Genomic DNA, 25,807 nt, shown 5'->3' on the forward strand with positions numbered 1-25,807 from the left:
AAGGCTCTGGGGCCGAGGGCGGGTGGGGCGCCGGCGCGCATGCGTGGCGGCGGGCTAGTTTGATTCTGGCGGCAGCGGCGACGTCGAAATGGCGGCGGCGGCGGCGCCTCGTCCCGGCAGGTGACGGAGGGCAGCGAGAGGGAGCCCGGCCGGGGGCGCCTCGGTCTTTCGGGCGGCGGGGGCGGGGCGCTGTTCGACGGAGTCAATCCCCGGGCGGCGAGGGCCGTGGCCTCTCAGGGCAAAGCCCGCCGCGCCTTTCGGGGGGGGGGATCCCAGAAGGTCATCCAGCCCAACCCCGAGCGATGCAGAGGGAGGCGCACAAGTCGGCAGGCGAAGCAGAGAAACGGGCGGGGCGCCATTCTGCACTTGCCGCCGCTGTTCTGAGTGAAGCTGGTTATGACCCTCTTTATTTGGAAAACGTTCCGTTTTAAGCAAGGGTTTGTTTCTGTTGCTGCTTGGGGCCTCGATTGCGAGCGCTGCTCTTGGTGTTCTTGCTTTTCTTGATGCTGTTTTTAATTCTGTCTGTGTTACTTTATCTACAAATGTAGATAAAACCTACACTTTCATAGATATGTTGTATAGCAAGATGGGCTACAACACAAATAATAAAAACAACAGCAGTAGCCTTAAAAGCAAAATAAAAGCCTCAATAAATACTGATTGGATTTTTTAAAAAAACAAAAACCACCCATATTGTAAAAACCTGTCTAAACAAAAAAAAAAGTTTTCAGGGGGATGATTCTTGCGGAACGGCTACTGGTAAGGAATTGCAGAGGACAGGGCTTGCCACGGGAAAGGGTTGCTCCCTCCTGGAGGCATTGCTGCTGTTTTTTGTTTCCTTGGCTTTATAAGGTGTTGACCATCATTTTGGAGGGGAAGAATGGGGTTGAATAATTAAAAATAAATAAAATTTACTACAGGAAATGCTAATGATAACACAGGTGTGTAACAGGTAGGTGCTTTGCAAAAGTTAAGTGGAAGGTGAATTGGTCCTAGTTGTGGGAGCAGAATGTGGTGTGGGAGAAATGCAAGGTGCAGTGCATGAGGTATTGGAGCAATGGGGTAGAAGCCCAAGGCTTAATTTTTGTTGTTTAACTTTTCAGTAAAGAAGACAGTCTTCCAAAGGGCATCACCCAACAGGTAACACAAGTGTTCTTTACCAGCTATAAAGTGCATAAAACATAATGCCGCAATAACAAATTCCAAGCAATCCATACTTAGGGTTGCTAACTTGCTTTCCTGATGAATTCTTCGTTTAAATAGTTGCAAGAAAATTGGAAACCCAACAGGCACAGCATTTTTGAGAATGCTGCACCTGTTCAGTTGCTGCAGCTGTTAAAAGACATTAAGCTATGCTAAAAACATACGCGGTGGCAGTCCGATTTCTACTATAATAATAGGCCAATGTGTGAGAGCCAGTTAATAAAATAAGTATCTGTACATGACAAAAGGACAATACTGTGCCCATTTCTTTGTAGCAGAAAAGTGGGGTGTTTAGTGTGCAGTATATCTGTAACACAAGTGTCAGGTCTGGCTATGCATTTCCCTTTTTTGAAAAAAAGCATGTCCTAATTATATTATGTGAAATTGGGGCACTAATCATGTTTGAGGTCACGACTGATTTTGGACAGTGTTGCAGGGAGGCATTTCTAATCTTTTCTTCAAGGGTAGCCTTTTCTTTTTTAACTTATTTGAGGTAATTTTAAAATGCTCACTTTTTGCTCCAGATGTGGATCACATACGGAATGTAGTTACAGATAGGTAGCCGTGTTGGTCTGCCATAGTCAAAACAAAAAAAATTCCTTCCAGTAGCACCTTAAAGACCAACTATGTTAGTTCTTGGTATGAGCTTTCGTGGGTATCTGAAGAAGTGTGCATGCACACGAAAGCTCATACCAAGAACTAACATAGTTGGTCTTTAAGGTGCTACTGGAAGGAATTTTTTTATACGGAATGTAGTTTAATGGGAATGTGATGCATTTATAACCATACTGGAATATAAACACGGTTTGAAACACTGTGTTTCTAGTTTCTTTTCTAGTTTCTTGTAACAATGGCTGACTAAATCTCCGGGCATTGGTTATTTTTTCCATAGGTATGAATTATTAGCTGCTCTTTGTGTTATTGGTTTTTGCTTTTTTCAGTGGATGGATCATTGTTGCTTTTGGGTTTGCCTTCACATTTGTAAACCATAATCTGAGGCTTTAATCCTGTGCAGATTTTACTGGGTTGTATCCAGTGAATTTGTCCCATAAGGACTTCATTTTACACAATGGGACTTACCTCTCTCTCCTCTCCTCTCCCCACCCTCCCATTCTGTTTTGCCCCTGCCCCGGAGGAGATTTTGGAGCTGTGGGCATGCAAGGAAAGGAAGTCATGTTGCTCAGAGGGAGGGAGACCCTTGCACTAATGGGACGTCATCGGATACAACACACTGAATTTGTTGGGACTGCTTCCATGTAAAATGTGTGCAGGATTAGGCTTTAAATGATTTAACAAGTTATTACATTGAGCATTGAAGGTTGGGCTGAAATTTAGGAAGAAAATAATAAATCTTGCAAGATTACATCATTGCAAAACCTGTAGAATCCTGTGAGGAGGAAAAAAATATCTGATAATGTGTAATGAGAAATATTCATTTTTTGTTTAGAACTCTTCTAAAGAAAATCAGCCTGGCTTTGAAGATAGAAAAAATGTTGCAACATTAGGTAAAGGAATTGATAGTTTTTGAATTGTTTTACATGGTTACTGTATGCATGGATGCTCTGTTGCTGAGGCAGGAGAAACTGAACAGTTCATTTCCAGTTATTTAAAAATAAAATTGTGATTGAAGGGGGAAATGTAATATTTTGATAGCTCAAAAGTATGCCAACTAAACTCTGCTAATAGGTAAGAAGCTGGAATCTATGCAGCAAATTCATACTTCCCATCTGTATCCTCTCTATACACCACAGGACTTCTTAGAATCTCACAGCCCTTGAATTGCAGTTTAGGTTGCAGTCCTCTGCAACCTAGGAATAAACTCCACTGATGGTAATGGGGAGATCAGAAAATAAAAACAAATAAATTGATGATTGAAATTGTTTGCCTTAAACTTGTACAGCTTCAGCTCATAAGCATTGCTTTCCCAGTTGAGGCTCTTCCCTCAACTGGGACGCTTTGGAATTAAAAGCACTAAACCAGACAACAATGCTGTCAGGATGGTAATCTGACAGATTACTATTAAGCAAGCAGGGATACCATTTAGTGATTTCCCCCCCCCCCAACCTTCCATCTTCCTGGGGAGGCCCACCTGGACATTTTGCAAACCCTTTTTTGTACTCCCAGACATTTACAACTGTAGGTTCGTTGCTGCTGATGATCCTGCAATTCTATTTTTAGAAAAAGTTGTTTTGGCTTTTAAAATCTGATACATAGTTTTGATTGCATTGTATTATCTTGTGAGCTGCCTTCACTGCCCCTGGTAGGTTGAAAGGCATGTTATATTTGCAGTAATAAATTTGATGTGCCTGTGGAAGAAGGAACTAGAACTAGTGTGCCTACACATTACATGCTATGGTGCTACAACATGAACTTTGGCACTGATTGGCATAGAAGCTGTTCTCAGGTAGCCAAAGTTCTCCTCTTCACCCTCTTGATCATTCAAACTGGTGGATTCACAGTGTATTCCTATGGCACCTTCAAGCCCTTTGTTATGCAAAATAAATTCATGCATTTATTAAATTCATGCATGAATTTAAATGTCAACTGCCATTGTATACTTTGTTGCCATTGTGTATACTTGGATCTGCACTTCATAGTATTTCAAGTTTTTTGTTTAGTGTTTCCTCTTTTCCCTTCTTTCTAGAAAATGTGTGCAGTCAGGAGAAAACGGAGGCAGGATGTGCTTCTGAGCCAGATAACATTCGATTCAGCTGTGGTATCCAGAGTGACCCAGGAGCCAGTCACACTCAGGTGTTAGCAGAAATTGGCAAGAGAAAATGCAATCTAAGCCCCAGTCCAAACGAAGGGGATGCCCACGGCCCCAGCCCTAAGAAAGGACCTCTGCAGATTCTTCGTCCTGGATCAGGACAGGCTTCTACTTCGTTTAACCAATCCTTTGGCCATCTCCCTAACCCACGAGTCATGCGTCATTCCTTGAATCGCTACAGTTTGAAGCTGGGCACTAATCGCCGGAAGTCTTTGCCTCCTCTTCACATGGATGTTTCTGGTATGTTTTCAGCATAATGTCACGACTAAGCTGGGGCTAGGTAAAGGTAAAGGTACCCCTGCCCGTACGGGCCAGTCTTGACAGACTCTGGGGTTGTGCGCCCATCTCACTTAAGAGGCCAGGGGCCAGCGCTGTCCAGAGACACTTCCGGGTCACGTGGCCAGCGTGACATCACTGCTCTGGCGAGCCAGAGCCGCACACGGAAACGCCGTTTACCTTCCCGCTGGTAAGCGGTCCCTATTTATCTACTTGCACCCGGAGGTGCTTTCGAACTGCTAGATTGGCAGGCGCTGGGACCAAGCAGCGGAAGCGCACCCCGCTGCAGGGATTCGAACCGCCAACCTTTCGATCGGCAAGTCCTAGGCGCTGAGGCTTTAACCCACAGCGCCACCTGCGTCCCTTAAGCTGGGGCTAGGTTAATAATAATAATAATAATAATAATAATAATATATTTGTACCCCGCCCATCTGGCTGGGCTCCCCCTGTCACTCTGGGCGGCTTCCAACAAATGTCACTCATAAACAGGGCTGCATTCAGATGTCTTCTGAATGTCAGGCAGTTGTTTATCTCTTTGACATCTGATGGGAGGGTGTTCCACAGGGCGGGCACCATTACCGAGAATGCCCTCTGCCTGGTTCCCTGTAGCTTTGCTTCTCACAGTGAGGGAACCGCCAGAAGGCCCTCGGAGCTGGACCTCAGCATCTGGGCAGAATGATGGAGGTGGAGAAGCTCCTTCAGGTATACAGGACCGAGGCCGTTTAGGGCTTTAAAGGTCAGCACCAACACTTTGAATTGTGCTTGGAAATGTACTGGGAGCCAATGTAGGTATTTCAGGACCGGTGTTATATGGTCTCGGCTGCCGCTCCCTGTCACCAGTCTAGCTGCCGCATTCTATAATTCTATAACACCATTGTATAACAGTGCCCCCAGCTCCTCTAGATGGTCCAGAAGGATGTTATGGTCGATGGTGTTAACGGCCGCTGAGAGATCCAGCAGAACTAGGGAACAGCTTTCACCTTTGTTCCTATGGAACTATAGAATAAATATTCATTACTTACAGCAGCAGCTAAATGTATTATCCCTGAACAGATGCAACCCTGCATTGACTGGACTCAGTACTTCCATAAGAAGGGCCTTTCTGTTCTCTGGATAAAATTAATGTGCTCAGCTACATATAGACCTTTCACAGGTCTGGTACAGATGTAACACTTGTTCTCTGCAAACCATGATTTTCAATTTGGAAATCAACCTCAGAAGCACGGACCTCTGTGGAATGATTTCCCTTCCTCCTCCCTGGTGTTTATAATGGTTTTATGTTACATGTGTGCTATTGCAAACAATACCTAACAAACCAGGTCCCCAGAAGGCACAACCACTTCAAATCATGGTTTCATTTGATCTCAGGAAAATCTGGCTTGCAGTGGTGCACTTGGGCTTCTACTGTAGGTGACTCATAGGGACACACTGCCCATTGTTGATCTTTATTTACCTCCTAGATGAGTATTGTAGTTTTTCCTTAAAAATCCATGATACTGTGGAGGTGTGCCCCCCCTTCCGAAAAACAGGAGAAAAAAATAATATTTTGTAGGTTTTGACTGAAGATAGTGGATTGTGTGCAGTTGATGACCATTTCGCGTGAGGATTCTGTTCCCTGTCACCTCACACATTGGTGGAACACACATACATCTTACCCTGCCCTATTACGCCCTTTTAATGATATTTTTGGTGACGTTTACGGTCACTTCCGGGTTCAGTGCTGCACGTGATTGTGAGTCTTTTGGACAGGCATTAATCGGTTATCACTTGTAGTGTGTTCTGGATGGTAGCTGGAAGTGGCTTGTTACTCAATAAGGTGGTGGTTATGGATGCACTGTGATGTCCAAAAAGTGCACTTCCTGCATGGACTAGTAGAGACTTGTATTAATGGCAGGATGAAATCCATTGTGGGAAATCTCTTTCAGGCCTCCTCCTCATTGGTCCAGAAGATGATTCAATTTCTCTAATTTGTGTTAAGGAAAGGCATATGTGTTACTCTTAATGGTGCAATGCTATTATACATGTCTGGAAGTAAGTATCCCTGTGATTAGTGGGTCTTACTCCCAGGCAAGTGTGTGTAGGATTGCAGGCCAGGTCAGTCACAAATGCTGGGCATAATGGGGAGCCAGATGAGATATCTGTAGTAGTGTTATTGATGTGAAGAAACAATCTGTATCCATGTCTGATAAAATTGTAAAGGTAAAGGTACCCCTGCCCGTACGGGCCAGCCTTGACAGACTCTAGGGTTGTGCGCTCATCTCACTCTAGAGACCGGGAGCCAGCGCTGTCCACAGACACTTCCTGGTCACGTGGCTAGCGTGACGAAGCTGCTCTGGCAAGCCAGAGTCGCACACGGAAATGCCGTTTACCTTCCCGCTAGTAAGCAGTTCCTATTTATCTACTTGCACCCGGGGGTGCTTTTGAACTGCTAGGTTGGCAGGCACTGGGACCGAGCAATGGGAGCGCACCCCGCCGCAGGGATTCGAACTGCCGACCATGCGATCGGCAAGTCCTAGGCCAGTGTTTCCCAACCTTTTTTGGGCAAAGGCACACTTGTTTCATGAAAAAAATCTTGAGGCACACCACCATTAGAAAATGTTTAAAAAATTAACTGTGTGCCTATATTGACTATATATAAAGTAACTCTCTTTAATAGGCATCAAATAAACACAAAGAAAGTATTTTATAATTACTTTATTATGAAATAGGACGCACCTACTTTTTTGGGGGGGGGGGAAATAAAGGAAAATTTTTTTTCCTTTATTTCCCCCCCCCCAAACCAGGTCGGGGAACAGTGGGATGACGGTGCTGCGCCTCCCCGCTGTCCCCCGAGCTTGTGGGGCTGGCCCATGTCTGCCTGGCGCGAGGGGCGCTCTATTTCAGGGCGCCCCACGCGTCGGGCGGCAGGCTACAGTCCGCAGCATGGGGAACCCTCTGTTTCAGGGTGCCCCACGCGCCCCCCGGGTGCTCAAGGCTTGCCAACACGAGTGCGGAGCACGGGGCGTCCTCCGAAGGGCGCCCCGTGCTCCGCGCTGCCAGCTGCCGCCCGCAAGCCTTGCGCTCTCGGGGGGAGATCCCCCGGGTGCGCAAGGCTGGCCAACAGCAGCGCGGAGCACGGGGCGTCCTCCAAAGGGCGCCCCGTGCTCCCGGCTTCCTCCCGCAAGCCTTGCGCTCTCGGGGGGAGATCCCCCGGGTGCGCAAGGCTTGCCGACACCAGCGCGGAGCACGGGGCGTCCTCCGAAGGGCACCCCGTGCTCCGCGCTGCCAGCTGCCGCCCGCAAGCCTTGCGCTCTCGGGGGGAGATCCCCCGGGTGCGCAAGGCTTGCCGACACCAGCGCGGAGCACGGGGCGTCCTCCGAAGGGCGCCCCGTGCTCCGCGCTGCCAGCTCCCTCCCGCAAGCCTTGCGCTCTCGGGGGGAGATCCCCCGGGTGCGCAAGGCTTGCCGACACCAGCGCGGAGCACGGGGCGTCCTCCGAAGGGCGCCCCGTGCTCCACGCTGCCAGCTGCCACCCGCAAGCCTTGCGCTCTCGGGGGGAGATCCCCCGGGTGCGCAAGGCTTGCCGACACCAGCACGGAGCACGGGGCGTCCTCCGAAGGGCGCCCCGTGCTCCGCGCTGCCGGCTGCGGCCCGCAAGCCTTGCGCTCTCGGGGGGAGATCCCCCGGGTGCGCAAGGCTGGCCAAAACCAGCGTGGAGCACGGGGCGTCCTCCGAAGGGCGCCCCGTGCTCCGCGCTGCCAGCTGCCGCCCGCAAGCCTTGCGCTCTCGGGGGGAGATCCCCCGGGTGCGCAAGGCTTGCCGACCCCAGCGCGGAGCACGGGGCGTCCTCCGAAGGGCGCCCCGTGCTCCACGCTGCCAGCTGCCGCCCGCAAGCCTTGCGCTCTCGGGGGGAGATCCCCCGGGTGCGCAAGGCTTGCCGACACCAGCACGGAGCACGGGGCGTCCTCCGAAGGGCGCCCCGTGCTCCGCGCTGCCAGCTGCGGCCCGCAAGCCTTGCGCTCTCGGGGGGAGATCCCCCGGGTGCGCAAGGCTGGCCAAAACCAGCGTGGAGCACGGGGCGTCCTCCGAAGGCCGCCCCGTGCTCCGCGCTGCCGGCTGCCGCCCGCAAGCCTTGCGCTCTCGGGGGTAGATCCCCGGGTGCGCAAGGCTGGCCGACACCAGCGCGGAGCACGGGGCGTCCTCCGAAGGGCGCCCCGTGCTCCGCGCTGCCGGCTGCGGCCCGCAAGCCTTGCGCTCTCGGGGGGAGATCCCCCGGGTGCGCAAGGCTGGCCAAAACCAGCGTGGAGCACGGGGCGTCCTCCGAAGGGCGCCCCGTGCTCCGCGCTGCCGGCTGCCGCCCGCAAGCCTTGCGCTCTCGGGGGTAGATCCCCGGGTGCGCAAGGCTGGCCGACACCAGCGCGGAGCACGGGACGTCCTCCGAAGGGCGCCCCGTGCTCCGCGCTGCCGGCTGCCGCCTGCAAGCCTTGCGCTCTCGGGGGGAGATCCCCCGGGTGCGCAAGGCTTGCCGACACCAGCGCGGAGCACGGGGCGTCCTCCGAAGGGCGCCCCGTGCTCCACGCTGCCAGCTGCCGCCCGCAAGCCTTGCGCTCTCGGGGGGAGATCCCCCGGGTGCGCAAGGCTTGCCGACACCAGCGCGGAGCACGGGGCGTCCTCCGAAGGGCGCCCCGTGCTCACGGGGCATCCTCCGAAGGGCGCCCCGTGCTCCACGCTGCCAGCTGCCGCCCGCAAGCCTTGCACTCTCGGGGGAAGATCCCCCGGGTGCGCAAGGCTTGCCGGCACCAGCGCGGAGCACGGGGCGTCCTCCGAAGGGCGCCCCGTGCTCCGCGCTGCCAGCTGCCGCCCGCAAGCCTTGCGCTCTCGGGGGGAGATCCCCCGGGTGCGCAAGGCTTGCCGACACCAGCGCGGAGCACGGGGCGTCCTCCGAAGGGCGCGCCGTGCTCCGCGCTGCCGGCTGCCGTCCGCAAGCCTTGCTCCCGCCGCCCGACTCGCCCGCCTCCCTCCCACGGCACACCAGGCAACGTCCAGCGGCACACTAGTGTGCCGCGGAACACCGGTTGGGAAACACTGTCCTAGGCGCTGAGGTTTTACCCACAGCGCCACCCGCGATAAAATTGTGGTGGATGGCAAATGGTTACAGCTTAGCAATGAGGTATGCTTTGATTATGCAACTATTTAATGTACTGTACAGTACTGAAAATATGTTAAAAATGCACAATTGAATTATCAATTATCTGGCTAGTATTATTGGACTTTAAGTGGTATTGTGCTTAACTTTCAGAACTGAGTAAAGCAATCAGCCTGGACTTGCCAGAGACAGACAGAATGGTGGAACTTCTCCACTCCAGCTTCCGGGTAAGGCTGTCTGTCTCACAAAAACGCTCTCCTTTCTACTCTTTATTAGTTCTTGCTGCTGACCTTTAAAGCCCTAAACAGCCTCAGCCTTGTGTATCTGAAGGAGTGTCTCCACCCCGGACATCGGGGTCCATCTCCCGAGGGCCTTCTGGTGGTTCGCTCACTGCGAGAAGCGAAGTTACAGAGAACCAGGCATAGGGCCTTCTCGGTAGTGGCACCCACACCGAAGGCAGCCCTGTATAGGGAAGCCTTTTAATGTGTAATGTTTATTATGCTTTTATATTTGTTGGAAGTATTAATAATAATAATTTATTATTTAAACCCCGTCCATCTGGCTGGGTTTCTCCAGCCCAACAGAATTTATGATGATGATGATAATAATAATAATAAGAAGAAGCGATCAAACATCAGACATTAAAAACTTCCCTAAACAGGGCTGCCTTCATATGTCTTCTGAAAGTCAGATAGTTGTTTATTTCCTTGACATCTGATGGGAGGGCATCTCACAGGGCGGGTGCAGCCTGGTTCCCTGTAACCTCACATTTTGTAGTGAGGGAACTACCAGAAGGTCCTCAGCACTGTACTGGGCTGAACGATGGGAGTGGAGACGCTTCTTCAGGTATACTGGGCTGAAGCCGTTTAGAGTTTTGAAGGTTAGTACTATGAGCCAATGAAAGTCTTTCAGGACTGGTCTTCCAGGTTGGCGCCATCGTTTAATGGCGGATTCCCTCCAAGCTCTGGAGGGAATCGGCTCTGCAGAGACTGGGTTTTGCCGCTGCGGCGACGCGGGGACCTTTAAAATCACAGGCATAGAAGCCTGTGAGCGTAGTGACTCAGCGGGCACAATTTGCGCCCCCCCCAATCCGTGAAGGAGCCTTTTTAAAGGCTTCGGAACGGGTATGGGGTGTGGCGTGGTGCTGAGAGTACTCCTGCATCTGTGGAGTGAAGCCGCAAGCCATTATCGGAGAGTGCTGACTTTTTCCTTGGAACATTCGGACTCTAAAACATCAACCCGTGAGTAATACGGAAATTGGAATTTTAAAGAAAAATTTTGCAGATCAGGAACGAGCGGGGAAGGGTTAAAAAGGAAGTCCACCCCCCCTCTTTGTAAACAATTTAAAGCAAAGGACCTGCTAGCTAAGGTCAAGAGAATCATTTCTTTTTTAGTAAAAGACTTTAATTTCACAGTTTTGACATTATAAGAATTTTTGCTGGAGGATAAAAAGATTAATTTTGGGAGCTGAAGTTTCACACCCCCCCCCTGGACCCGGGAATGTGTCACGAGAGAGCCTGTTGATGAAAGACTGGAAAGTTTGACAGCTGTCAAGTTGGCTGTCGAGACGGAAAAGGAGAACTTTGTTTTTGTTGCTTCTGTTGATTAATTTGTAATAATTTGTTGAAAATAAGGAAGGGCTGATACAAAATAACCTGACCTTTGGACTTGAGCTGAAAGGAATACTAAGGCAGTGTTTCCCAACCTTTTTTGGGCAAAGGCACACTTGTTTCATGAAAAAAATCTTGAGGCACACCACCATTAGAAAATGTTTAAAAAATTAACTGTGTGCCTATATTGACTATATATAAAGTAACTCTCTTTAATAGGCATCAAATAAACACAAAGAAAGTATTTTATAATTACTTTATTATGAAATAGGACGCACCTACTTTTTTTGGGGGGGGAAATAAAGGAAATTTTTTTTCCCTTTATTTCCCCCCCCCAAAACTAGGTCGGGGAACAGTGGGATGACGGTGCTGCGCCTCCCCGCTGTCCCCCGAGCTTGTGGGGCTGGCCCATGTCTGCCTGGCGCGAGGGGCGCTCTATTTCAGGGCGCCCCACGCGTCGGGCGGCAGGCTACAGTCCGCAGCATGGGGAACCCTCTGTTTCAGGGTGCCCCACGCGCCCCCCGGGTGCTCAAGGCTTGCCAACACGAGTGCGGAGCACGGGGCGTCCTCCGAAGGGCGCCCCGTGCTCCGCGCTGCCAGCTGCCGCCCGCAAGCCTTGCGCTCTCGGGGGGAGATCCCCCGGGTGCGCAAGGCTGGCCAACAGCAGCGCGGAGCACGGGGCGTCCTCCAAAGGGCGCCCCGTGCTCCCGGCTTCCTCCCGCAAGCCTTGCGCTCTCGGGGGGAGATCCCCCGGGTGCGCAAGGCTTGCCGACACCAGCGCGGAGCACGGGGCGTCCTCCGAAGGGCACCCCGTGCTCCGCGCTGCCAGCTGCCGCCCGCAAGCCTTGCGCTCTCGGGGGGAGATCCCCCGGGTGCGCAAGGCTTGCCGACACCAGCGCGGAGCACGGGGCGTCCTCCGAAGGGCGCCCCGTGCTCCGCGCTGCCAGCTCCCTCCCGCAAGCCTTGCGCTCTCGGGGGGAGATCCCCCGGGTGCGCAAGGCTTGCCGACACCAGCGCGGAGCACGGGGCGTCCTCCGAAGGGCGCCCCGTGCTCCACGCTGCCAGCTGCCGCCCGCAAGCCTTGCGCTCTCGGGGGGAGATCCCCCGGGTGCGCAAGGCTGGCCAAAACCAGCGCGGAGCACGGGGCGTCCTCCGAAGGGCGCCCCGTGCTCCGCGCTGCCAGCTGCCGCCCGCAAGCCTTGCGCTCTCGGGGGGAGATCCCCCGGGTGCGCAAGGCTGGCCGACACCAGCGCGGAGCACGGGGCGTCCTCCGAAGGGCGCCCCGTGCTCCACGCTGCCAGCTGCCGCCCGCAAGCCTTGCGCTCTCGGGGGGAGATCCCCCGGGTGCGCAAGGCTTGCCGACACCAGCACGGAGCACGGGGCGTCCTCCGAAGGGCGCCCCGTGCTCCGCGCTGCCGGCTGCGGCCCGCAAGCCTTGCGCTCTCGGGGGGAGATCCCCCGGGTGCGCAAGGCTGGCCAAAACCAGCGTGGAGCACGGGGCGTCCTCCGAAGGGCGCCCCGTGCTCCGCGCTGCCGGCTGCCGCCCGCAAGCCTTGCGCTCTCGGGGGTAGATCCCCCGGGTGCGCAAGGCTTGCCGACACCAGCGCGGAGCACGGGGCGTCCTCCGAAGGGCGCCCCGTGCTCCACGCTGCCGGCTGCCGCCCGCAAGCCTTGCGCTCTCGGGGGGAGATCCCCCGGGTGCGCAAGGCTTGCCGACACCAGCGCGGAGCACGGGGCGTCCTCCGAAGGGCGCCCCGTGCTCCACGCTGCCAGCTGCCGCCCGCAAGCCTTGCGCTCTCGGGGGAAGATCCCCCGGGTGCGCAAGGCTTGCCGGCACCAGCGCGGAGCACGGGGCGTCCTCCGAAGGGCGCCCCGTGCTCCGCGCTGCCAGCTGCCGCCCGCAAGCCTTGCGCTCTCGGGGGGAGATCCCCCGGGTGCGCAAGGCTTGCCGACACCAGCGCGGAGCACGGGGCGTCCTCCGAAGGGCGCGCCGTGCTCCGCGCTGCTGGCTGCCGCCCGCAAGCCTTGCGCTCTCGGGGGGAGATCCCCCGGGTGCGCAAGGCTGGCCAACAGCAGCGCGGAGCACGGGGCGTCCTCCAAAGGGCGCCCCGTGCTCCCGGCTTCCTCCCGCAAGCCTTGCGCTCTCGGGGGGAGATCCCCCGGGTGCGCAAGGCTTGCCGACACCAGCGCGGAGCACGGGGCGTCCTCCGAAGGGCACCCCGTGCTCCGCGCTGCCAGCTGCCGCCCGCAAGCCTTGCGCTCTCGGGGGGAGATCCCCCGGGTGCGCAAGGCTTGCCGACACCAGCGCGGAGCACGGGGCGTCCTCCGAAGGGCGCCCCGTGCTCCGCGCTGCCAGCTCCCTCCCGCAAGCCTTGCGCTCTCGGGGGGAGATCCCCCGGGTGCGCAAGGCTTGCCGACACCAGCGCGGAGCACGGGGCGTCCTCCGAAGGGCGCCCCGTGCTCCACGCTGCCAGCTGCCGCCCGCAAGCCTTGCGCTCTCGGGGGGAGATCCCCCGGGTGCGCAAGGCTTGCCGACACCAGCACGGAGCACGGGGCGTCCTCCGAAGGGCGCCCCGTGCTCCGCGCTGCCGGCTGCGGCCCGCAAGCCTTGCGCTCTCGGGGGGAGATCCCCCGGGTGCGCAAGGCTGGCCAAAACCAGCGTGGAGCACGGGGCGCCCTTCGGAGGACGCCCCGTGCTCCGCGCTGCCAGCTGCCGCCCGCAAGCCTTGCGCTCTCGGGGGGAGATCCCCCGGGTGCGCAAGGCTTGCCGACCCCAGCGCGGAGCACGGGGTGTCCTCCGAAGGGCGCCCCGTGCTCCACGCTGCCAGCTGCCGCCCGCAAGCCTTGCGCTCTCGGGGGGAGATCCCCCGGGTGCGCAAGGCTTGCCGACACCAGCACGGAGCACGGGGCGTCCTCCGAAGGGCGCCCCGTGCTCCGCGCTGCCGGCTGCGGCCCGCAAGCCTTGCGCTCTCGGGGGGAGATCCCCCGGGTGCGCAAGGCTGGCCAAAACCAGCGTGGAGCACGGGGCGTCCTCCGAAGGGCGCCCCGTGCTCCGCGCTGCCGGCTGCCGCCCGCAAGCCTTGCGCTCTCGGGGGAAGATCCCCCGGGTGCGCAAGGCTTGCCGACACCAGCGCGGAGCACGGGGCGTCCTCCGAAGGGCGCCCCGTGCTCACGGGGCATCCTCCGAAGGGCGCCCCGTGCTCCACGCTGCCAGCTGCCGCCCGCAAGCCTTGCACTCTCGGGGGAAGATCCCCCGGGTGCGCAAGGCTTGCCGGCACCAGCGCGGAGCACGGGGCGTCCTCCGAAGGGCGCCCCGTGCTCCGCGCTGCCAGCTGCCGCCCGCAAGCCTTGCGCTCTCGGGGGGAGATCCCCCGGGTGCGCAAGGCTTGCCGACACCAGCGCGGAGCACGGGGCGTCCTCCGAAGGGCGCGCCGTGCTCCGCGCTGCCGGCTGCCGTCCGCAAGCCTTGCTCCCGCCGCCCGACTCGCCCGCCTCCCTCCCACGGCACACCAGGCAACGTCCAGCGGCACACTAGTGTGCCGCGGAACACCGGTTGGGAAACACTGTACTAAGGAACTAAAATCCCCCTAGAGGGGTTTAGTGACATTACAGGAATGGCTGGAGGAAGGAAAATCCAGGCTGAATTGGACAGAGTATTTGTTCTCTTGGGAAAGCTACATGGCTAATCTGATGTTTTGGCTACAAATGTTACAACTCTGGACTTAGCAGTAAAGAACATTGTTGAACCTGATAAGGACTTGAAACAAGGAGCCTATCCAATTGAACAAATAGAGAAAACGGAGAGCTTTGACAATATGGCGCAGGTGACAGATGTTGTCCCTGAAGAAAAGGAAGGAGAAGCTGAAACTTTGCAGAAGTTAAAGGAGAGCAGCATTTTGAAGCCTGACATGATGACAAAAAAGGAAAATAAAAATCTGATGTGGAGAGCCTGGCCTGAATTGGAGGTGGAAGCTGGAGCTTGGGGAACATTTGGACTTGAAAGGAGTATAAGACAAGATTTGAAGTACCCAGTAAGCTTTATCTTTAAATATGGAGGTCTGGCTGGTAGAAATATGGATCCTGTTGGGCCGGAGCTTCTTCGAGATTTGGAGTTTAACATTAAAGACTACCAAAAAGACCGGCAGAGAGGAACTGAGAGAGAATTGAGAGCCTCGGACGTGAGATCTCCAGGCTAAACAGTATATTGGGACTGATGGATTTTTGTTGGGGACTGAAACCGGGAAAAGGGTGGGTGGAGTTTGGGAATCCAAAGGGTATATAAATATAGTTTGTTTTATTTTTACTTTGCTTTGCTATTGGTATGGAAATGGGGAAAGACATGGAAGGGAAATTTTTGGTCGACTTTAGGAAAAATGTTTAAGAAAAAATAATGAGGTATAAATATTGATGTGTAAATTTGGTTAGGTTAAAATTGATCTTTTAAAATGGTCTAAATTAAATGAAAATAAGGTCTGTAAATATAAATTGAGGAAATGGAAGAAAGAAGAAAAGTTAAATAATAATATGTTAGAATAAATTAAATTAAGTTAAAATGGAGAAGTAAGCTAAGGATTAGCTGAGCCAATAATTTAAATTGGAATACAAGAAGGGGAGGTGTGAGGAAGTCTGAGAAACAAGTTAAAAGAAAATAAGTATTTGAACTGTCAGGTGTTTTTAATTGGTTTTTTTTAAGTTTTGGATTTTTGTATTTTTTTGTTTATTTTTGTTTTTGTTATATGTTTTGTCCTTTTTGAAAATGCTAATAAATATTCATTTAAAAAAAAAGTCTTTCAGGACTGGTGTTATGTGGCCTCGGCGGCCACTCCCAGTCACAAGTCTTTTTTTAAAAAATTAATATTTATTAGCTTTTTCCACAATAAAAACAAACAAAAAAACAAAAAGTAACAAAAATACAAAACTTAAAAACAGTTAAAAACACATAAAATTTCAATTGCTTAATTTCTTTTGACTTATTTCTCAGACCTCCTCACACCTCCCCTTCTTGTATTCCAATTCAAATTATTAGCTCAGCAAATCCGTATTACTTATTTCTCAACTTTAACTTAATAATTTATCTTAACATATTATTTTACTTTTTCTCCTTCATCCCTTTCCTCAATTTATTTTTGCTAACCTTATTTTCATTTCATTTAATTCATTTTAAAGTCCAATTCTACCTTATCCAAACTTAAACATCAATACTTATCCATCAATTCTTATTCTTAAAACATTTTTTCTAAGATCGACCAAGATTCCCTTCCACGAATTTCCCAATTTTCATACTAATAACAAACAAAATAAAAACAGATTAAATTGTAATTATGAACCCTTTGGATTCCCAAACTCCACCCCCCCTTTCCCGGTTTCAGCCCCCAACAAGTGTCCATCAGTCTTGATCTACTATCAGCCTGGAGATCTCACGTCTGAGGCTCTTAATTCTCTCTCAGTTCCTCTCTGCCAGTCTTTTTGATAGTCCTTAATATTGAACACCAAATCTCAGAGAAGCTCTGGCCCAACAGGATCCATGTTTCTTCCAGCCAGACCTCCATACTTAAAAGTAGAGCAAAAGTCCAAAAATCCCCAAAGCTCTAACTTCTACCTTAATCAAATTTGTAATCCTTAGGTCTTCAGATCTCCTCATAAGAAGATCTCTCCATTTCTCAATCTCCAATTCAGGCCAGACTTTCCTCATCAAGTCTTTATTTTCCTTTGTTGTCATCATATCAGGCCTCAAACTCTCTTTTGACATCTGCGAAATTACAGCTCCTCCTTCCTTTTCAGAAGCAACATATGTCTCCTTCTCCAAATTCTCAAATCTCTCGAGTTTCTCTGTTTGTCCAGTTGCACAGGCTTCCTGATTCAAATCCTTATCAAATTCAATGAAGTTATTTACTGTTAAGTCCAGAGTTGTAACATTTGTAGCCAAAACATCAATTTGGCCTTGTAACTTTCCCAAGAGAACAAATACTCTGCCCAGCTCAGCCTGGAATTTCCCTCCTCCAGCCATTCTTGTAATGTCCCAAAACCCCCTCTAGAGGGATTTTGGTTCCTTAAATGTTTCTTTCAGTTCAAATCCAAAAGTCAAGTTAGTTTGTATCAGCTCTTCCTTATTTTCAACGAATTGTAACAAAAATAACCAGCAGAAGCCACAGAAACAAAGTTCTCCTTTTTCTGTCTTGACAGCTAATTTGACAGCTGTCAAACTCTTCAATACCTCATCAGCAGGCTCTCTCGCCGAGCACTCCCGGCTCCGGGGGGGTGACACTTCAGCTCTCAAAATTAGTTCTTTATCCTCCAGTACGATTTCTTATAATGCCAAACCGTGAAATTAAAGTCTTTTACCAAAAAAGGGAAAAAAAGAATTCTCTCGACCTTAGTTAGCAAGTCCTTTGCTTTAAATTATTTACAAAGAGGGGGCCTGACTTCCTGTTTAAGCCTTCCCCACTCGTGCCTAATTCGTAGAAAAAAATTAAGAATCCCAATTTCCGTACTACTCACGGGTTGTTACTTTAAAGTCCAATTGTTCACAAGAAGAAGTCAGTGCTCTCCGACCATGGCAATGCGGCTTCGCTCCGCAGAAGGAGCAGTCTACTCTCAGCACCGCGCCGCTCACCCCTTCCCTGTTCCAGAGCCTTTAAAAAGGCTCCTTCGCAGCTTGGGGGGTGCAAATGGTGCCCGCCGAGTCACCATGCTCACAGGCTTCACCACCTGTGATTTTTGAGGGTCCCCGCATCGCCGCAGCGGCAAGACCCAATCCTGCGGAGCCGATTCCCTCCGGAGCTCAGAGGGAATCCGCCATTAGTTGATCGCGCTAACCCGGAAGTCCTCCCAGTCACAAGTCTAGCTGCCGCATTCTGGATTAGTTGTAGTTTCTGGGTCACCTTCAGAGGTAGCCCCACGTAGAGCACCTTGCAGTAGTCCAAGCGGGAGATAACCAGAACATGTTCCACTCTGGTAAGACAGTCTGCGGGGAGGTAGGGTCTCAGCCTGTGAACCAGATGGAGCTAGTAGCAGCCCTGAACACACGCCTCCATGGATAACTGAGTCCAAAATGACTCCTAGGCTGTGTATCTTGTCCTTCAGGGGCACAGTTACTCCATTCAGAACCAGGGAGTCCTCCACACCTGCCTGTCCCCTGTCCCCGCAAAACAGTACTTCTGTCTTGTCAGGATTCATCCTCAATCTGTTAGCCGCCATCCATCCTCCAACCACCTCCAGGCACTCACACAGGACATTCGCCGCCTTCACTGGTTCTGATTTAAAAAGAGAGGTAGAGCTGGGTATCATCCGCATATTGATGAACACCCAGCCCAAACCCCCTGATGATCTCTCCCAGCGGCTTCATATAGTTAGATAGGCAGGGTACAAATAATAAAAATGTCATTATTCTGCAACGTGTTTCTGTAAAACCAAGCTAACGTGTGTGAAACTGCATTCAGCAGTCACATTTACTACCACCACACACATTAGCTGGAGTGCTCTCCCTAGAGAGGCTAACCCGACACCTACTTTACTGTATCTTTGGCACCAGGTGAAGATCTCGTAACATCGCTGATACTATTTTATTATTGTCTCTGCAAAATAAGAGTAGTTTGGCAGTTCTTCAGCTTTTATGCCTGGATTTTAGTTTCCATCTTGTCTATCTATACCCAGCCAGGGGGCGGGGTATAAATAATAAATTATTATTAAATTATTATTATTTTACAGATGGCTTTTAGTTATTTATAGTTTTGCTGAGTCAGGATTTTAAATTTGCCTGTTTTACTGTCTGTCACAGAAAAAATTAGGTGACCCAAATTGCATAGAATAAAATTGGCTTTATTACTGTTTATTCATTTTTATGTGAGTGTATGAGGCTTTAATTGTGGCTTTACAGTGTCGTTTTTACCATATCTACTCAGAAGTGAGTCCTATTTAATTTAGTGGATTTTCTCCCGGATAAGGGATTTTAAGTTTGCAGTTGTTAGCTGCTCTGTATTTTTGGTGGGATGACTTAAGAAAAGCAGTAAACTAAAAAATCACTGGTCTTATTCATTCCTTGCCCCCACCCCCTTTCAATGTCTTTCAGTCTACCTTGTGGTCTCCACTCCCAAATTTTAGATTGTAAGATTCCTGGGACACAAACGTAGCTGTTGTGTTGTGCCTGTCTTTTTTGCCACTGCTGTAAATGCCATGTATGTTGCTGATGTTGTTCTAATTATCCATTTCTGTCATGCTTTCCCCTCATCATTGGAGTGGATTTCCTCTTCCAACTGGCAGGTGCAATGTATTAAAATTAGCTTTAGAACCTCGGTCTCCGCAGTTGGAGGCTCCACCTGCCCTCTTAAAGTTCTTTGACCTGTCACTTCATATGCCGGTGGAGCTCTGGCTCAGATCCCAACTTCACTTGACTATTTCTGAGTTTCTACACCCAAACTTGGGCACTGTGAACTCTTTAAAGCTTGGCATTCCTTGCATCTGAAAGCTTTTTGTCTGCTGTCTCATATTTTAAAAAAATGGCCCAGTAATGTGTTGAGTGTGGTGCCTCGGCCAGCAGTCTTCATCTGAGGCTTGGTGGAAATCCAGCAGCGGGTTTAGGCAGGGCCAAAGCCCCAGAGAGAGATGTGCCAGACACAGGAGCTGTTAACCTAGCATTGACTAAGAAGGTTAACTTGCTTGAGGGCCTCCAAACCAATTTTATGTGGGTCCTCATGGCCCAACTGATGTTTTATCTTAACAAAAAAACACTCTAAGCAGTTTGCAACAGTATCAGCATGCAACACCATCTGGAGAATCACAGGTTGCTCATTCCTGGTATAGAGAATAAAAGGGCATTTGTGAGTAAAGATGCTGCCTTGGCCACAATACTGAAAAGCCTGCATTGGTTTTTGTTGCTGGTGGCTCCTCTTTTCTTGTGCTATTTGATATCTGCCTTGTTCCCTTCTAGTAGTTCTCTATCTGAATGCTGTGAACACTATGGAAGCAAATGCCCCCGCTTACAAATACTTTTCTTTCCCCTCCCTCCTAGTACTCTGCCCGGAAACTTGAGTGCTCATTAAAGCAGTCTGAAGGTTTTGATCCTGAAACTTTTGAACAGAAAGGTGGGTCTTAACATCAGTTGACTTAAACAAAGTGTGGCATAGCTGAAGGATGCATGGAAGTCAGTTTTATTGAGGGCCTAAAAATTATTCATGACTGCCCCGGAACTGAAGTAGCTTTGCAAAAGACGCAGGCCAGTAGTACACTGTTGCTGTTATACACCTTTGCTTTCCCTATAACCCCATTGCTTTAAATTGTTGAACTTCAATTCTGGTGAAGTAATTGAGAAAGCTAGGGCCATCTGTTAAGGATCTACCATGGGTGCATAGGAAATCCTGTGCAATACAGTAAGTCCACAACTTATGTGCATTTAGCTTGGGTGCATTCAGCTTTAGTTCTGTGGCAAAAAAAGAAAAAAAGGGGGCAGGCTTCTGGGAAGAATGACTTTGGCAACCCACCTGCCATTGAACCCATTGAGTTTTGATTATACATGATTTTGGCTTTAGGTGTGATCCCTGGAACCTAACCCCCATGTTGCAGGTTCACTGTACTCCCGTGTCAGTCTTTAGAATGCACTGGCTATCTTACTCTTCACCTTCAATGAACACTTTTCCATGTTGACTTGTCTGTGGAGAAAAGCCTCAAGAGAAAGGCCCTGACTCCGAGGGAGAGGCCCTGCTTGGCATGCAGAAGGTCTAAGTCTCAATCCCCAACGGGGAAAGATGTCAGAAACTTTCTGTATTCCTGTGTGCCTTGGAACCTCTGTTCATTGCAGGGAATTCTGAGGTATATTCTGGGGTGCATATCTGGTTCACGCAATGCTCTAGCTAGGAATATGAAATGAACTTCAGCTAGGTGACCATGGTTCCGTTTGCCTGGTACTGTTTACTCCAGGGGTTGGGAGCCTTCAGCACTCTGTAAGTGGCTGAACTACAACACCCGTCAGCCTCAGCCAGTAGGGCCATATAAAGCTGATAGGAGTTGTAGTCATGCAAGGAGAGAGAGCCAGAGGTTCAAATTGAGCTATTGACCCTGCTGTCACATTATTTGAACATATAACATAGAATACGCTGACTTGCTCCCTGGAACAGAGATGAAAAACAACTGTTTCAGCCCATATTAAGTTGGCCCCTCACATGGAATTTTTGTTTACTATGGTTTCTCTTTATCTCTACCTTCAGTGAACCTACTTTCAGAAGATCTGAACCACTGTACAAAGAAACTCAAACTAGATGGAACTCTGCAAAAATGCCTTGAGGACTCCCAGGGGTAATGGCTACTTGCCCTTCATCCCAATCGTGCACTTAACACAATCCTGGGTTGATTGCCTTCTTGGTTTTCACCTCATCACATGAAGCTGTCACTCAGGCTAGTAAAATCTCAGCTAAGCTTCAGGCAATGGCCTGTGAGCAGCACCAGATACAGTAAACCCACAATTTGCACACATTTAATTTGTGTGCATTCAGCTTTACACACATGGTAATCATCAAACTTTATGAAGGTTGCAGACCAGCATAAGATAAAAACGTGTGAATAAAATACACACATGGTAATTAAAAACAACAACAAAAATAGAAAGGGAGCAGGCTTCCAGGAAAAATGACTTTGACAATGCCACCCTTCATTGAACCGAATGGGTTTTGACTAAACATGATTTTGACTCCAGGTGCGATCCCTGGAACGTAACCCTCGCGTTAGTTGTGGGCCCACAGTACAACACCGCAGAATTACACTGAAGTTACGAGGAGCCCCTCTGCCATACTTCATAACCATTTAAGTCTTTCTATTTTAGGGGCTTAGCAGATCCGGTGCTGAATTCCATGGTGGCTGCCTTAAAGGAGACGACAGTCAGGTAAGACCTGGAATCTTACAAGAAAGAAGATTCCACCTAAACATTAGGAAGAACTTCCTGACAGTAAGAGCTGTTCGACAGTGGAATTTGCTGCCAAGGAGTGTGGTGGAGTCTCCTTCTTTGGAGGTCTTTAAGCAGAGGCTTGACAACCATATGTCAGGAGTGCTCTGATGGTGTTTCCTGCTTGGCAGGGGGTTGGACTCGATGGCTCTTGCGGTCTCTTCCAACTCTATGATTCTATGACCTATGATTTTATTTTGAATATTTTATTCATATATCTTGGAACTTCTCAATAACTTGCGGAGGAGTATAATTTATGTGCAATCTTGTCCCGTCAGAGCAAAGCTACTCACTCCTGCCCTGCTTGTAGGGCGTACTAGAGGCTGAATAAAAGAAAGTCCTTCACACGGCACGTAGTTAAAATATGCAGCTCTCTTCCCCTGGAGGCAGTGATGGCCACTCACTCAGAGGACTTTGAAAGAGGATTAGATCTATGAAAGAGGTTGTGTTCTGCCTTCACGGACTGGAGGCAATGTTCTTCCTCCACAGTTGGAAGAAGTGTGCTTCTGAATATTAGTTGCTGGAAACCACAGGAGAGGAGGGGAGGGCTCTTGTGCTCAGACCTTAGCATTAAAGGAAACAGTCTGTTGTCTTTCTCTTCATTCTCCAGGTTCTCTGCAGAGGATCAAGCCTGGGAGGAACTGCTTCTGTCTTACCAGAAAAATGCAGAGGATATATCCAGGTTAGAGCGGCCATCTTCCCTTTGACAAGGCAACTGGAGGTGGTCACTAAATTGAACTTTGAGCAGAGCACAAGTAACCCAGAGGCTGTAAAATTAACTCAGTGAAAAGAAACTTGAGAAGCTTAAGGGGGGGGGGTGCAAAAAGTGAACTAAATACGGACAGAGGTCCACAATATATGCCTGACTTTGGTACCCAGGTCAAAGTTTGTGGTTGCCAGGGCCCTCTCTAGTTGTTCCTGACCTTATGCCTCCTTGCTTCATTTCCTAGTTCCAAGTTTGTAGCTAGAACAAGGTGGTGGGGAGGCAGGGGAGGTACAGGACAATTATAGTGCCTCAGCAACACTCTGACCAAGCAATTCAGCTGTGAAGCCGGCCAAGGGGCAGGGATTATCATGCAATTGCATGGACTATTCTTACCATGATGAAAGCAGGCTCATCATGTTTGCCAGAAGGCAGTTACACACTTATATATGTGAACTTCTCGGCATGCTCACAGTGCTAATACAAATGTGGATGCTAGATCAGTCTATTGGGCTGTATTGTCTTGCCTTGCCTGTATTGCCTTGCCCCCAGATATGAGCCTATAAACTTGCTTACTGATGTTAGTATGCTGGATGGCATCAGCTATTAAGCCCTGAAACTTGACTTTTAGGCAGCTACAGGAGTACAAGTTGAAGCAAGTGCCAGAGGAGCCTTATAGCTATACTGGGGCATCCCAGGCCCATGTGCTTCAAGCCAAGCCAGACTACCAGAAAATACTGGATTCTCAAGGAGAGGTCTTTGACTACATGGAGCTAGTGGTGAGTCGTGCTGAAGATCCAGGGCAAACAAAAGGAAGACCTTGTTCACAGTTAAATCATGGAAATTGTCACCACAAGCTGTAGTGATGGCCATAAAGGGGATTAGCAGAATTCACAGAGGATAAGGCTATCCGTGGCTCCTAGCCACAATTGCTGTGGTGTTGTTATAGTTATATATTTATTTTATATATTTATTTATACCCTGCCTTTTTTCCTGACGGGGCTCAAGGCAGCTTAAAGGTAAAAACTGCTAAAAACATAGATAGAATTAAGGTTTAAATGGAGCAGAGGGTGACAGGGTCCACTCGCCATGGAAAGGTGGCTTCTGATTTCTGTTGCTTAATAGATCTGGATGTTCTTCTGAAAAGCAAAACCTAGGAATATCCAGATGAAACCCATTGTTGGGTTCTGACCTTTAAAATGTTTGTTTCCTTAGCTGGATGAAGTCCATCAGATGGTGAAGGTTTGTCAAAGTTATATAGAAGATGTTACACGGTATCTTCAGAAGCTCTCAGTGAAACTTGGTAAGTATTTATTTTTAGCCATGCATTGATTATGGCTGCTTAACCAGCAAATGTAAAATAGTGCCTTAAAAAAACCCTCTTCTCCCCATTAAGAGCATGCTCACTCAACATTTTTCTGATGCATGGGGGTGCACCCCCCTTCCATCAGAGAGTTGTGCAAGGGTGTATTTTGCTACACCTGCAGCATTCTGAAGACACTGCATATCCTATGTGAACTTTGTCTCAATTCCTGGATAAGTAGAAAACTGAAAGTGATCACTTGTTCTCACATCTTACAAATTTAGTTCAGATTTGATCTTTTCAGCCCTACCTGTAGTTTTTTATTACTGGGTTTTTTTAAATATCCCTGGCTTGTAGGTCTGTTCTAATTAATATTTTTGAAGTTGCCAGGATTGTTGGATCTACGTAATAAAGGTCTCTCATTTTCCTAAGGTGCTAATGCAGAGTCTTGGGTTGTTCTTTCCTATACTGCGAATTTCCATGTGCTTACACATCCCCTAATCTTCAAAGCTGATAGCTATTTGTCTTACACATGAAATGGTGTAATTCTCTTTGACCATTATTTTTTAATGTATATTTTAATTGCTATTTTTATTTTGTATTTTTAGGTAAGCTGAATTTTAATTTTTGACTTTAGCAGTTTTTATGATTAGGTGGTTTACAGACTCTGATAAATAGAAGTCTAGAAGGCAAATTATATTTGGGAGAGACTGAATACATTATTTGTCCAATTTACAGATACAGATAATTGGGGCTGAGGAGAGAGAGTACTTTGACTTAATCCGTAGAGACTATGTGGCAGTTCCCACAACTTAGGCTAGTCAAAAAGCTAGCTATTCCTCTTACAAACACGAAACCTTGCAAATAAATAATTTGCCATAAATGTGCAATCTGATGGTCTCTGTTTTTGCTGTATTCTAACCATGAGAAGCATCTGGAGACAACTAAGGATTATTGTTTCAATTTCAGCATCAGGGACTTTCCAGAACTTAGAAAATTCACCAGCCCGGAAACTGCTCAGACTTCCCCCAACAACCCCATCTGTGATCCAGCCTCCAGAGGGGTAGAGCTGCATTCTTCTTCCATTTGCAAGCTTGGGATGCAACTCTGCAGCTGCCCACTTCTCAGCACTATGGCCCGCTTTGGGTTTGATCTGCACTTCAGGGACGGTGGCATTCTTGTCCTGCAGCGCAAAAGGATGGGGCAGATGAAAATAATGTTCTATCCTATTGGACAGATCCTTGCTGGACAGTAATACTTCCATTCTTCCAACCAAATAAGAAAATGCTCCCCACCCCCAATTGCATTGAAGCACAGGACACTCATCGTTCCACAAACTTAAAAGAGGATGACAATGGATTTTCCAATCACAATCCTAACTGCAGCTGTAAAATGGTACTGGCTTTTACTTTCTCTTTTCTAACTCACAGGTTTGACCTGATAGGTAATAGGAGTCTAGCTTGAAACACTTGGTAATGGCTGCAGATCACAGCTTCGTGTGTGTGTGTGTATATATATATAATATGATGCCATGGTTTTAGTCACAGAGCTAAAATAAGATAAAACTGTCCAATGCTCTTTCCCTCTTCATTCATTTTTTTAAATCCACAGGTGCATGTATGTATGTAGTCCATAACCAGCAGGGGCGTCTTACCCATAGAGGCTAGTGCCGCGGGGCCCAAGACACCAAGTTCTGAAGGGCGCCAGGGAAGAGGTGGAGGCTGGACCTCCCAGCATCAGCTCGCCGCCTTCGCCTGCTTCTGCCATGCCAAAGCAGCGCCACACCCAGAGCCTCCATCTGCTGTGGCCACTGCAGCACAAAGCGGCCAGCTGAGCCAGCCTCTGCCTCTTCCCCACCGGAGGAACCGCCCTCCAGCCGCTGCCCGCCTCC

The 25,807-nt window shown here is 49.9% G+C and overlaps 1 protein-coding gene across 3 annotated transcripts; it reads left to right on the forward strand.

Annotated features, from left to right (window-relative positions):
- Positions 1-25,484, forward strand: DSN1 (DSN1 component of MIS12 kinetochore complex). Of its 3 annotated transcripts, none has more exons than XM_081898167.1 (12): positions 1-120; positions 1,104-1,140; positions 2,651-2,708; positions 3,848-4,210; positions 9,524-9,597; positions 19,988-20,060; positions 21,180-21,267; positions 21,791-21,850; positions 22,521-22,592; positions 23,245-23,392; positions 23,829-23,916; positions 24,886-25,484. In XM_081898167.1, the coding sequence occupies exons 1-12, from the start codon at positions 89-91 to the stop codon at positions 24,981-24,983; spliced, it is 1,191 nt and encodes a 396-aa protein (XP_081754293.1). In that variant the 5' UTR covers positions 1-88; the 3' UTR covers positions 24,984-25,484. The 3 variants fall into 3 exon arrangements, with proteins under 3 accessions (XP_081754293.1, XP_081754294.1, XP_081754292.1); XM_081898168.1 differs by lacking the exon at positions 1-120 and adding an exon at positions 190-322; XM_081898166.1 differs by lacking the exon at positions 1-120 and adding an exon at positions 382-437.
- Positions 25,485-25,807: the final 323 nt, after the last annotated feature.

This window comes from Podarcis melisellensis, assembly GCF_964234715.1.
Source record: "Podarcis melisellensis genome assembly, chromosome: 2".
Classification (NCBI taxonomy): domain Eukaryota; kingdom Metazoa; phylum Chordata; class Lepidosauria; order Squamata; family Lacertidae; genus Podarcis; species Podarcis melisellensis.